The sequence below is a fragment of the Enoplosus armatus genome, chromosome 18 (assembly GCF_043641665.1).
Source record: "Enoplosus armatus isolate fEnoArm2 chromosome 18, fEnoArm2.hap1, whole genome shotgun sequence".
Classification (NCBI taxonomy): domain Eukaryota; kingdom Metazoa; phylum Chordata; class Actinopteri; order Centrarchiformes; family Enoplosidae; genus Enoplosus; species Enoplosus armatus.
In genome coordinates this window covers 14,173,521-14,187,491 of record NC_092197.1, presented here as the reverse complement: position 1 = coordinate 14,187,491, position 13,971 = coordinate 14,173,521, and the positions used below count along the sequence as shown (strand labels likewise).

The 13,971-nt window shown below is 39.8% G+C and overlaps 1 protein-coding gene across 1 annotated transcript; it reads right to left on the bottom strand.

The window, feature by feature from the left end:
• Positions 1–1,125: 1,125 nt before the first annotated feature.
• LOC139301742 (anthrax toxin receptor 2-like) lies at positions 1,126–12,924 on the bottom strand. The gene is made up of 17 exons (XM_070925208.1): positions 12,634–12,924; positions 11,744–11,815; positions 10,689–10,760; positions 10,408–10,489; positions 9,971–10,075; positions 9,353–9,421; positions 8,104–8,184; positions 7,912–7,972; positions 7,164–7,259; positions 6,167–6,236; positions 4,602–4,680; positions 4,264–4,359; positions 4,027–4,077; positions 2,733–2,828; positions 2,341–2,511; positions 2,064–2,144; positions 1,126–1,289 (listed from the first exon to the last, which is right to left on the bottom strand). The coding sequence occupies exons 1-17, from the start codon at positions 12,756–12,758 to the stop codon at positions 1,251–1,253; spliced, it is 1,446 nt and encodes a 481-aa protein (XP_070781309.1). The 5' UTR covers positions 12,759–12,924; the 3' UTR covers positions 1,126–1,250.
• Between the last annotated feature and the right edge of the window lie 1,047 nt (positions 12,925–13,971).

The following is a 13,971-nucleotide window of genomic DNA, read 5'->3' as shown; positions in this document are numbered from 1 at the left end:
CTATGGAAGCACGAAGGGCTGGTTTTGTCTCTGAATGAGACAGATATGGACCCCGATTTGGTTACATTGCAACATTAGCACTGCGTCTCTGCGGATGTGCTGGCTGAGTTCAGTCACAAACCACAGAGAGAGGAGAGATCCACTCCGACAGGAAGAGTTGATCAGCATCGATTTGTATTATAAGTAACAGGCTAACAACTGCTTTAGAAGTGGTGTTGTCTGCATTGTTGTCTTGTTGAGTGCATGATTTTAACATCCAATCCACACAGCACCAATTTCCGGCAATTTCACAGCCATTCAAACCTCTTATCTAATTTAAACACATAATGCAAGTCAATACATCAGCTTTATATTTCCAAACACATTTTAGAGACAGTTTTTTATCAGTCATGCTATTTCATTTGGTTGTAAATATTCTGTTACGTGTGCACTTTGACTGCGTATTGGTGATGCAAAATTTGAGTGTCGGCAACATTATGCTAATCATGCAAGTTAAATCAAATGCACTTCAGTGGGTTTTGTGTGTTGTATTATAGGATTTGGTGACTCCTATTTTAAGGTGTCTTTCTACACAGTATTACGTTGTATTTTGTATCAGAAAAAGAAAAAATGTGTTTTTCTATTATGTACTTTCTTTGAAGTTTCCCTGTGAGCTTGTTGCTGGTTGGCTGGCTCTGTGTTGGTAAGCTATTTTGTTAAGACAACACCAGTTCGTGTATGACAAAGAAGTGTTTTGGGTGTGAATGAAGCACAAACTAATGTGTGTATGTGCAGCTTGAACACAAACAGGAGCCTCACCCTCCTCTTCATCTCGTCTGTGATGATGTGAGCGTGATGTGATCCTTTAAAATCTGCCTGTGAGTGAACGTGATGTTAAAAAAATCTCCTTTTCTGTTTCATTTTATAAGTGTTTTTTTTCTCATGTATGCTTTTTTCAATCTTTTTTTGTGTGTATCATTTGTGTTACCAGTCAGGGTACTTGTACTGAAGGTCTTTGTGAAAAGAGAATTATATTTTTTCTTGCAAATAAACAGAATAACTGAATAATGTGTTCTGTGGTTTGATTTTAACTGATGCACAAACATAGAAGTAATTAAAAAGGTAAATACATTAACAACACCAGAATGTAAGGAAACACATTTATTTACAACACACACTGAATCCTAATGTTTATTTCTGAGTGTACATGTCAGTCGTCTTTGGCCAAAAACTGGAATTTAGTGAAAAGTGTTGATCCTCCTGTTTAACCATCAGTGACTCTGAACTCTGGTGAAGTTAATGCAGCGGCCCTGGAGACAGCAAAAGACAGACACTATAGTCACATGGAGACACTACCTGCAGTTAAATATCAACCCAAAATAGAGTTTTGAAAAAGGATGATATCAAACAACACAAGCAAACCAGAGGGGATGCATGTTATGTGTTAATGTATCTGAATTTGTACAAATACAAACCATCATGGTCCATTACCTGCCAAAATGTCAACATCATATACCAATGAAGAGAGAAACAGCCTTCAAAACAAGTAAAATGTTGCATCCACATATGAAGGAACCTGTTTACTTTTAAGCATCGATCTGCATCAAGCCAATTTCTTACTTTAAAAGGCTGCTGCTTTTTTACACTGTGGGCCCATGAGGCCATTCAGAATGAGTATTTAAACACTTGACTGGAGTGTGAAAATGCAGCATCCTTCCAAGTTTTACATTAAAAATGTTTTAAAATGCTTTTAATTAGAGCGACATCGGCTCAATCAATGTAAAACTTTATAACATACAGAGGGACAAAATATGAAGAAAACTATCCAAAATCACTGGAGGACCTGCAGCCTATTGGAGCTGTGTTTGGTGACACACTGTGCAAGTGTTGACATTTAGACTGTTTTTACAGCTGAGGTGATGCAGTGAGCTGTTATTTGTCTGTTGGGTCGATAATGAGAGGGGTGAGATTGGGTTGTATTATTTTCTGTTATCAAATCAATGTGGAGTCAAGAGGGTGGATCCATTTTCTAATCAAATTTAGTTGAATCGTTTTTGGAGGGAAATACTGCAGATGTGTCTGACCTTGTCCTGCGATGTCGGCCTCATGATTGCCACTCTGTCATACTGTCTCCTCAGTAATGCCAGCAACGCATCAAAACGCCCCTGGAAGTCACGTCAAAACAGGTTGATTCAATCAAAAGCACAAGATAAAAATACATATAAAGAATGGTTTGCAACATGCACATCATAACAGGAAGGAACAGCAGTGATAGATTCAGAATCAGAGATTCACACACTAAACATCATCTAATGCAAAGTGAACAGTAATGGCTGCTGATTAATGAGGCCATTGTCTCACCTTGATGGGAGTGTACCATTTGGACTGTGGGGGGTTGTAGACTGGAGGAGGTCGTGGTGGGGGTCGGCGTATGATGGGCTCCTCCACTTCCTCCGGCATACTGATAACGGCATTTTTGGCTTTCGTTAGCCGTGAGCCTTCCTCTGTGGAGCCCTTCTCCCCCCAACGCACCTGCAGACATTGAGTACAAATGACAGACATCACAGAGCTGTATGGCAGCCAAAGAGTCGGAGACACTGAACCAACACAGATGTGATCTCCTCAGTAACCAATGTGTGTGTTTGTCAACACTTCATTAAAGTTTTCCTACATTTAAAAAAAGTAGAAGTGCCCCATCAATGCAAAACCCTATGGATATTTCATAAGATTATTGATTGTGTATTTTTATTGACCTCCATGCGTTTGATTCCTCCAGGACCTCTTCCTCCATAGTATGAAGCATCCACTGTAGGCCACCTGTGTTTGGGCAAAGGATCGTCTTCTGGTTTCTTGAAAACAACGTAAAGTGAAATAACTTTTAAATAATAACACAACATTTTATACTATCCAACATTTAAATCATGATTTACATTTGAGAAAATTATGAACATTTAATGCCCTGACTAACATTTTTAAATGAATCAACACCAAACAGGAACCACCGTGGCTGAAAGCTGAAGCCAATGTGATGCAGTACCACTAACAGCTGCCTCCACAAAGTCTCAAGTACCAGCTTCTCTCTTCAAATGATTTTTCTACATTATGGTCTAAATAACTAAGGTCAAAAGACAATGAGGCTTATCAAGAGGTATGTTTAGAAGTGTGTCTGTATGATTGACAGGTGTTGCAGCCTATCAGACACAGCTGCGGTTAGTTAGACAGTACTTATTGTATCATGCACATACAAGTGCCCAGCCCACATGGACTTATAACACTTATCAGACAGGAACATAACGTCTTATACATAAAACTACAGTGCAAACTTTGTCTCCTCCAAGTTCTACAAATCAAATCTGCCACGAAAAAAGATTCCCCGTCTAAAGCACAACTCAAGGTTTTTTATAAATATACAACATCAGAAATGCAGGACATTTTACTATAAAGTGTAGCCCATAAATCATCATATAATGAGTACTAAAAAATGAGATGGACTTTGCCTTCAATCTCACATAAACCACTTAACAAACATTATCTTTTTCTCTTCAGGCAGACCATGAAACCTGCCTGAGCTTGAATATTCACATGCAGTGTTTGACTTTTGGTTCAATTATGCTTCACATAAGGCTCTACACTGAGGCTGCTTTTCATGAGGCAATATGCTCGTAACTTGTACCAAACATCAACAGACCATCTTTCCTTAATCTGTAAACAAGGAACAATTTGTGCTGAGAATCATAAATATTACAAAAAATAATAACACAATAGAAAGCCCAGATGATGACTCTAATGAAGGCTACAAGCCGAAACACAATGGACAATGGTGTTGCTGGATTTTTGACCTGTTCAGATGCTTTTTCCTCTTCTCCATGCGTCTTGGAAGTACGCTGGGTTTTGCCAGAAATCTCTACTCTGCTGCTAGAGTCACTCCAGTCACCACCAAAATGGCAACATGTGGTAAAACCCAAACTTCAGGCTCAAAATGTCCCTTCAGAAAGCTACTGCTCATGTCAGAGAAATATGTTTTTCAACAGCCTGTGGTCTACTCACAATGACAGGAGGTGGAGGAGGTGGGCGAGAGGGGGGCGGGTCTCTGATTACCTGTGAGAAACAATATGAAAAAAGTAGTAAATGACAGTCACTTAACATTGTCTGTGGACAGAATGAATAGGAGTGTTACTACAGGCCAAACTGCAAGACTTGTGGGCTACTTCCATAAATAACAATAGCGCTGAATTATGGTGCATGCTTCCTCCACAAGGCCTGAATTGGAGTCTGTAAACTCACCACAGTGCAGCAAAGAGGCCAGAACCACCAGAGTAAAGCCAAAGCCAGTAACAGCAACAGAGCCAACAGCAACCAGAGCACCCAGGTCCCATCTGACTGCAATAAACACAGCGACACACATCATTCCACGCACCTGGAGATGCTTTTATATATATCTTAGAGTTATCATCACACTGGCAAAAATACCACTGAGTCATGTGTCTTCACTCAGAGATACTTATTGTCCCATTTTAAAGAGGTACGGGAGACATGATGGGTAAAGGTTGACTGTTTTGCTACACAAGGCAAACTGCAGAATTGTAAAATTGTTTTTTTGGTACTATTTGATTGACACTCACACATGTTGTGGCGTAGATGGTGATGGGACTAGAGATGTAGGATTGTCCATTGTTCAGGCTAACCAGCACCTCAACTGATCTGCAATTATTAGACAGAATCACTAAAAACAACATCTGAAGAAGAAGCAGTTTCTGCACACCTATTAACAGATACATGTACTTATTTTTGTTTAAGATTTTCTGGTGAAGCAGTGAATATTCAGCCTCTTGTTTATTGTTCTTATCTTGTCCGGCCTCTTAATGAGGTAAAAAGGAGCGATTGTCTTTTGTCTTTAGGGCTCATCAGCTACAAAGTTTGAGAAGCACTGCCATGTAGTTTTGTTTCTTGGGAACCTTGTCAGGCTCCCTGTTGACCTTCAACATCATTAGTGCCAAGAACATTGACTCACTGAGAAAGGAAGTCATTGCCATTCATATTCTTATCATTTTTTGGCCAGATTTCCTTTTTTGCCATTACAGCTTGCAGTTAAATACTGTTTGGTTCCAACTTTTGAGGTTGGACTCGACTGAGATTGTTTCAGCTTCGTCCCTGGGAGATTGTTCAAACTATGCGTGAATGTTGCAGTGAGGAGGGAGTGTTACAGAGCGGGTAAGACTTGATGGAAAGTGAGAGGTGACTGGGGACCAACAGAAGGAGAGAGAGAGAGGGAGGGAGCAAGCGCTGGTTGTGTGGGTGAAGTTTAATCAGCTTTGGCTTGCTCTCTAAATGCCACAGAGATATTCTGGTCGGACTGGCTCCAGTTCATCCAACACTTTGAGCTGTTCGCAGATAGTTCTACTGTAAACATTGTCCTGGTTTCTGTTACGCACACAACACATTTATAGTTTCTAATTTCAACCTGCTGTGTTTGCACAGGCCTAGTGTTATTATTCAGAAGAAAAGTTGGTAGGTTAAAACTGATTGGGGTATGTTGAGCTACAAATATCATTTCAATGTTGAAATCAGCTGTGTTTTCAGTGTTTTCCTGATGTGACACCACTGTTCACCACTGGGCCGATGATGAACTGTCTTTATAAGCCTGGGTCGAGCTGGCGTTGTCAGGGAAATGCCAAGGTAGTGATGTTATACAATGATGTCATGCCGAATATCTCTCCAGAATTGGATTTTTCTTTTTCTTTTCTTTCTTTTTCTATTTATGGTAAACACCAGTAATCAGTATTTGCTTGACAGTGAGAGAAAAGGCCGATGGGACACAGAGATGCTCAGGACTCTGATATCTCCAAATATTTTCAACGAACTCACAGCCTTTGGCGATAATCAATTTTACTGCACAACAAAGAAATTAGAAACAAGGACAGAAAGGACGAAGAAACGGTTTTCTGGCTTCTCAGCTGTTGATTAAGAAATCCTTGTGGCTACTGTTTATTTTGTGGGTAACTGCAACAATACATCATTTACTTTAAATAACAATGACTGGAATGCTAATCTAACTATACAAAAATGTAATTGTAATGTTTAATTGCAGTTTTTGTGCTGACATCAAGCTCAGTTTTTACTTGCAGCTTGTTCACAGTTTGACACAGGGTTACAAACAAGTGGTGTATGTGCGTGTGCCTTGACTTACTGTCCGACCTCGTGCAGAACAGGAGCTGGACACAGCAGATAGCCGTCTTTGACTGCTGTTGGCTTCTGGTCTGAGAGGAAACAGAGACAAACAAACTCAGAGACCTGTTCACTGCCTATAAAGAAACAGTTTGCTTTCAAAAACATTAAAAATACACAAAAGATACAAATAATTCAGTTGCAAATGGAAGTAAAAACACATCATTTTGGCTTGCAAAACTAAATTTGCCTCTTCATGCACTCTGGCCGGCCAATGGAAATGCTGCTTTGGTGTTTTAACTCCTGAAGGGCAATCGATCATGGATGCGTGCAGTCGTAGCATTGGTACACATCTAATAATAAATTTACACACTGCATATTAGCAGAGAGGACATGCTATGTACCTTGCTGTCATGATGTTCATTTCCTGTGTGTGCATAATGAGTTGGTGGATATAACAAACAAAAGATGCTTCTTAAACTTGTTTGACAATTTTAATTGAAATATATAGTCAGAAATATTATAAACATCACAAAATTCAAAGAAACAGAGCGATATCAAAAAGAAAGTATGACATAGATACAAACAAGCCGGTTAGAAGAAGAAACGGAAGATAAAATACAGTTATGCGTTATCCCTTCATGCCCTCTCAGTGACACCGACTCTTTTAATAGACTAACGAGACAGAGAACATCTCCTCCCTCCTTCTGCTCCGTCTCATAATGTCTCCTCTGTTCTACGGCTGAAGTCAATAAAAAGCAGCCACTGTTTGCTTCTGGATGTTGTGACTCTGACTTTCCACTGCAGCACAGAGATCTGCACATTGTATCACATTTCACTTCATAGATGATGTTATCCCAAAGTGCCCTGCAGTATGTGGGTACAAGTTTCAGCATCACTGGTAAGTAAACATTGCTTCAGTGCACTTAGGTTGCAAAGTGCATCCTTAGCATTAGCATCCAAAAGCCAGTTGTTAGTGTGTAAGTCATGAGTGTGTGGAGTGTGTGTCATTTACTGACTGTATGTGTTTTGATTGACAGTGAGGGAGCAGAGTACGTTGTCTGTCCTCCGGGATCCGCTGAAGCCGCTGCCCCTCAGCACCACATTGAAAGACTCTGGGAAACATCAGACACGTTACACAACTATGACACTGTACTTTAAATGTCAAACAGAAACAGCAATCATTAAACAGCAAATACGGTGATTGAGCAAATTAAAGTAAACAAGATTAGAGTCTACAGTCACGCTAGCAGCTCTGTGAAGCTTCTTAGGCACAGTAGTGCTTTGGGCTAAATGCTGACGTCAGTATGCTAACATGCTCGCGATGATAATGCTAACATGTTAATGTTTAGCAGGTATAATTACCATGTTCACCATTTAGCATGCTAACATGAGGCTGATGGGAAGGTCATTAGTTTTGCAAGTATCTGGTCATGAACCCAATTATTGGACAAATTAAAATGTTCACCTGATGATGGCGCTAGATAGAAAGTTACGGGATAATCTAAGTTATTAAAGTTCACCCTGAGGGGGACATGAATGTGTGTACCAATTTTCATAGCAATCCATCCAATAGCCATTGAGACATTTTCACTACACCACAAATGTCAACCTCATAGTGGCGCTAAAAGGAAGTCAGTGAATCCCCAAAGTCATGAGGCTTCATCCTCTGGGGACCATGAATGTGATGGCAATCCATCCAATTTTTGTTGCGATATTTCAGACCAACGGACACACCAATATTTCCATCACTTCCCGCTAACTTACCATTCACACAAACACTCGACGGCTCTATTGTGAACACGTCTGTGCATGACTGCTTCAGGATCTGTGTGGAGATACAGATAACAGTAACAGCTCAGGTTGTAAGTCTGTATTCACACAGCGTGACATCACTCTCAAACTGTGAGCCAATGAACGTTTCTGTGCATCGTTATAGGCTACGTGATGTGACCTCACCGAGTTGACGATGTCTTTGAGGGCATGAAACCCGGACAGCACTGGGAAGACTTGTTCTGTGCCATCTGCTATTTCAGCAAGCTGTGAAAAGAGTTTAAACTCATTTTATTTTAAGATCTCATTTATGAATAACTTTACATTTCAGTGTTCACTTCTTGCCGTCTCTCTGGGAGGTCTGCTGCTCGCTGCAGTTCAGTGCTTCGGCAGTGTTTAGGGAGGAAAAGTCAGTTTCTAGGAGATGAAAGCTGTGGACGTCTGGCTGGAGCTTTCATCTCCTGCTGTAATGACAGCAGAACAGGAAGCTCGTCTGGCATTATCTAATTAGAGAGTGATGTAATTATTTCCTCCTCAGACCACAAAGTACACTCGGCCAGTAACCGGGCAGAAGAACACTCGCACCCGTTGACTTCTGAAGACTTTTAGCCATTCAGATATGCTTATTAATACTTATTATACAGAACAATACTGTCACTATAATGTGATTAAAGCTGCTGCAACAGCAAAACAAACAACACTAAAGCAGGAATGAGTCAGGGCGGGGGGGGGGGGCTGTGAAACCACGGATGCCACTTTAAATGAAATATTGTAGTATCATATTTCTCAACAAATGTAATACAGTTTTTTTCTTTGCACTGCAAATTGTATTAAGGAAAACTTATGACCTGATGTTGACTGTAGAAAAGATCACATATCACCGCATTGCTACAAACACTGCTGACCACTGGCTCTTAATCATGTTGGTGTTCACACAGTCAGCAGAAGACATTTGGGTTCATTCTTATTCAGCCTGAAAAACAACTTTGAGGACACATTAGGTTTCATCCTTCCTGAGGTCAGTGTTTTCATTACAAACACAATGCTCCCTTTCAATAACCTGATACCTGCACAAGGAGAAACCAGAGTCTTTCAAAACATGTTTCCTTACTAAATGTATTCCGTATTTTTACACAAACCAAATGCAGCATAAACCACATACTCTAAATCCCTGCCAGCTGCTCGCTGTTCTGTCCTCAGGAGGTCTCTGTTGAACTCAAACAGACTAAGCTACGAGGGCAAGGTGTGTTAATAAATGTGGGCCAAAAACAGCAGCCTATTGAAGCTGTGACCACAACCCTGACACACACACACACACACACACACAGAAAGACAAACAAAACCTCAGTGTTTAAACAACCAACAGGATCAGTAACAGAGAGAAGTGTTCTTTCTCACAGGCCAACAAGTCAAAGCAAAGAGAAAGTCCTCCTACCTGTTTGTGGTCAAAGTCCATGACCCCGACACAGTACACTCTGGCTCCAAACCCTCTGGCTTTGTCCGCCTGGGAAACACAACACAAAGAGTGAAGTCCTGCTTCTACTGACATACAGTAAAACATGTTCAGTCATTGATAAAAGATCATATGAGTGGTTTACCTTGTTACAATTCATTTATGTCAAATCCTCCTTTATTTAATATTAAAGATGGCTTAAGTATGTATTTTTAAATACATACTAAATAAATAAATGTGTTGCTTCCTCCGAGCAACAACTGGCTCAGTTCATGCATGATACATGATACAAAAACACGCAGACCCTTGAAACTGTTATTAGAGTGTTGTAATTCTGTAACACAGCAGAGGGATTGGAGGCATGTGTCAGTGTGTCTCCTCAATGGACACCAAAGGCTGCTTTGAAAGAGTTAGAAAACAATAGAACTGTTGGTGTGATGGAGAGATGGGATGCTCATCATGATCTTCTACCATTATTTTCACACAGTATCATTTTCACTCTTCATCCTACTTATCATGACATCAATTACATTATTACTATCGCTACCATTAGATCTTCAGTAAAGTGTGTGTGTGTGTGTGTGTGTGTGTGTTTGATACCTCCTGTACACTCAGTTCATAGGGATAGACCTCCAGCTTGCCATCAGTCAGAACAATGATGATGCTGGATGACGGCAAAGTTTGAGTCTTCATCTGCTCAGACACCTGAAGAGTGAGGAAACTCTTCAGTCTAAACAGCAATACTCAGCACAGCCTACACACACACACACACACACACACACACACACACACACTGTGCACATGTGTAGCTCTAAAAGGATCATGACGTGTTTACTCTATATGTTTTGGATGGCTGAAATATTTTCTGTTGCCAGACCCCACTGGAGCTGCTTGAAATATCTGACAACATATCATCTACTTTACTAATTTATCTATAAGAATATACCAGTGTACAGTATGACAGAATGGACCAAGATATTCAAGGCGAATTGAAAACACTAGTGTCAAAAATCACAATGTTTGATGAGCGTACCTACCGATTTCATGCCTTCGTGCATGTACGTTTCACCAGCAGGTTTGATTTGGCTCAGCTTCTTCAAACCTTCGTCTATCATAGACCTGCGCAGCCAGATCACATCAACACAGACAACACAGTGTAAATAAAGACAGATAAGAGCTCAGTTTCTGTCTGATCTGGTTATCAGTGTTATGTTGTTTGTTTTTCAGTGAGGAAGAAGAAGAGGAGGGTTGGCTAGGGAGTGAGGCAGAGAAGGAGAGAAAGAGAAGGGAGGGAGGCTTTAAAAACTGAGGCCCGTACCTGTCTCCAGTCAGTGGCAGTATTACAACGGCTTTGGCTGAGAAGACTATGTAGGAAACCCTCATCCTGGGACTGAAACATGCACACGCACACACACACACACACACACACACATACACACACACACACACAGCCCGTGAATCCACAAATCTGCACAAGCAAACAACAGCAGAAACCAGGTTTTGTGGGTTTGAAACTAAAGTCAATAAAAAAGACTGAGAAAGAAAAAAAAACATCAAAACATCAATGCCAATAGGATTACATGAAACGATATGATAATACATGATATATAATGTACTGAAGCAAAACATGACATAATAATAATATAATAATGTATTTTGTTGTTCTGATACTTACATGACAAACAATAATACATGCCACAACATGAAATGACTTAAATGAAAAAAACATGAAGTGAACAGGACAATCCATCAAGCAGCTTTTCATTTCAATTCATGAAATGTCTTCTTTTACTGAATCACAGATTGGGAATTGAACCCCTAACCCCCTAACCCCCCCACCCCCCCGTCAGTGTTACTTCCTTGGTGAAGGGGGACAGGACTGTCTGTTGTGGTCAGCACCACCTTCAACATCTGGAGGGATGTTTTGCTCTCATATTTAGCAGCCTGCTATTAAACCTAAAGATATCACACACACCCTCTGCACCATTACCCAGAGGGGGTTTGGAGCAGTTGGTGGCCTTGTATGATGTCTGCTGCCCAAAATAGACATGCCCTACTTTTCTACTCACTACTACTGTTTTTACTCATTTAAAGACCCATAACAACTCCTCATGCTTTAAATAGCCTTTTTGCATTTGTTTAATTTCTGCTATATGACTCAAGTTCAAGTTTAATATGCCTGGTGGTTGTCAGTAAAGCACTTTTTTCATGTGGTTTTGAACTGTGACATATAAAGTTTTGCATTATTCCATGTTTCTGGCTGTTTCTGATATAAATAAAAGCTAAGGAGGGGAGGTGAGAGGAGAGGCAGGAGAGAGAAGGGAGGGATAACAATCACAAAACTCAAAAGCACACAACAGCCTCTTTACTTACCTGACAAACCTGTTGGTGAGCTGCTCCACAAATCCATAGATCTCATCCCAGTGTCCCGACACACTGCCTGACCTGCAAAAAACAGGCAGCGCCAGAGCGATAAATCATACGCACCCAAACTAAGAATATCAAAAATAATACATAAATATAATATGATTTAAGGCCAAGCATTCGCAACCCTGAGGAATGCAACAGCGGTGAAAAAAACACAAGACAGTTCAGAAATGAATCAATCAAAGCTTACATTTTCTGTTTAAGCTGCATAAATTAAGTTTGGATGCTGTACTAACTGTGTGGTTCACTGAACAGAAGAACTGCAATTCAAAAGGAAATAAATGCAAACAGAAATACGTGTAAATGGTAGAAAGCTCACATTTTACCAGGTTTCACAAAACTTCCATGCATCTCTCTTGTTAGGGTCCGTCCAAACAGAAAAATATTATACATGCATAAGGACAAAATAAAGAGAATGAGTGTTGGGCAGTTTATTCTGTTGTTTCATAGAATAAACAGAACAGATATCATTCTGTTATTAGAAAGTCTGTTAAGGGCTTGCTCTTAACAACAACATAATACAGTGAGAGGAACTCTAGAGGCTGTAACAGTGAACTTTCTCCAAGTATACATCTCAAACAGTGATGGTCAGAACAGAAAAGATTAAAGTAAACTGTGTCAAACCTGCAGTGAAGCAGCAGAGGGGACATGGAAAACTAAACACAGCCTTACATGGAGAGGACTGAGTCAAGTGTCTCTGCACTTAGGTAACAAATAGTAAATGAATATACTGGTCTGTTGTTCCCTGCTGGCTCCTTCATCCCTTCAAGCAAAGCATGCAGACAGATAGAAGACACACACACACACACACATACACACAATCTGTATTCACTCACCTGTCTAAAACAAAATAAATATCAAACGCTCCATCACAAGAAGCGTCGTCTCCATCATGCGATGATGAATCCACACAAACACTTAGAAGTAGTAGGATTTTGCAACATATCCATATTCCATCCATAATCCATGCGTTTCATATCAGGAGTGAGTTTGTTTTTTTTGTGTTTGTGTTTTTTAAAAAAAATCCCAGAATCAGCCGATGCAGCTACAGTATGAGTCCCTCATCACCTTCACAGCTTCATCCCGGCGGTTCACATGTTGAATCACTGCTGAGAGGAAGCACAGTACATGTGGGTTCCCTGACGGCACGCTCATAATGAAATAAACGGGGCAGGGCACACAGCTGCTGCACACTACTGCACTCTGACCAGCAGCAATAACAACAGAACACAACTTCCCCCAGGATTCTTCAGAATAAAGTAGAAAAACACTACTATACTACAACTGTAATAAATCAATATATTTAAAGCCCCCCTCCACTCAAAAATGTTTTTTCCTTCTTGTTCCTACAGTCACTGTGCAGAATGATGTTTGTGCAGAGTTTGACACAAGAAGGATGTTTTCATGTTCATCTGCTGAACGTGGAAAGTTTCTCTGTGCTCACTGAAAATCTGATTTTAAGGGGCGGGACTACAAGCATGTTTTGTGACACCACAAATAGTTTGGAAGCCAATCCTGGTCCAATATTCAACTCATACAAGTGTGATGTGGAAACTTGAAACTTGTCTGGAGGGGATCTTTAAAATAAATTATTTTCCTCGCTTTTATTTGCCTTTACAATTCTCATTTGTTTTTATGTAGGCTAGCTTTGATGTGTTTATATATATAACTAATTATATAAAAGGGGCACTGCACATTAATCCACAGGGCTATGCGCCAGAAAAGTCTATTCTTTCTCTATAGTTCCTGAACAGATGTTACATCACCCAAAGATGATATACAATTAAACTAGTAAAAATTTACAGAAAATCATAATGCTGCGATGTCAGATAGCCTACTATATAGATTTAATTAAATAGCAAAACAAATATACATACATTTTGCTATTTTAAAAGCCCTGTTTTTCTCTGGGGACAGTCTAGCCTACATTTTCAGGCACATTTATATAAATATAAAGTGAATACGTCTTTATAAAGCACAAAGAAACAATATAAAGTAAATCAATATTAAGTAAATTTGAATTCATATTGTGCAAACAAAAAAGTAATATAATGTATTGTATGTTATGTTGCGAAGTACAACAAAATAAGAAAGAATTCAATCAAATTTTATGCCTATATGCTATAGCTTACTCCATTATGATTTTTATTTTGAAGGCAAATCCCTTATCTTCC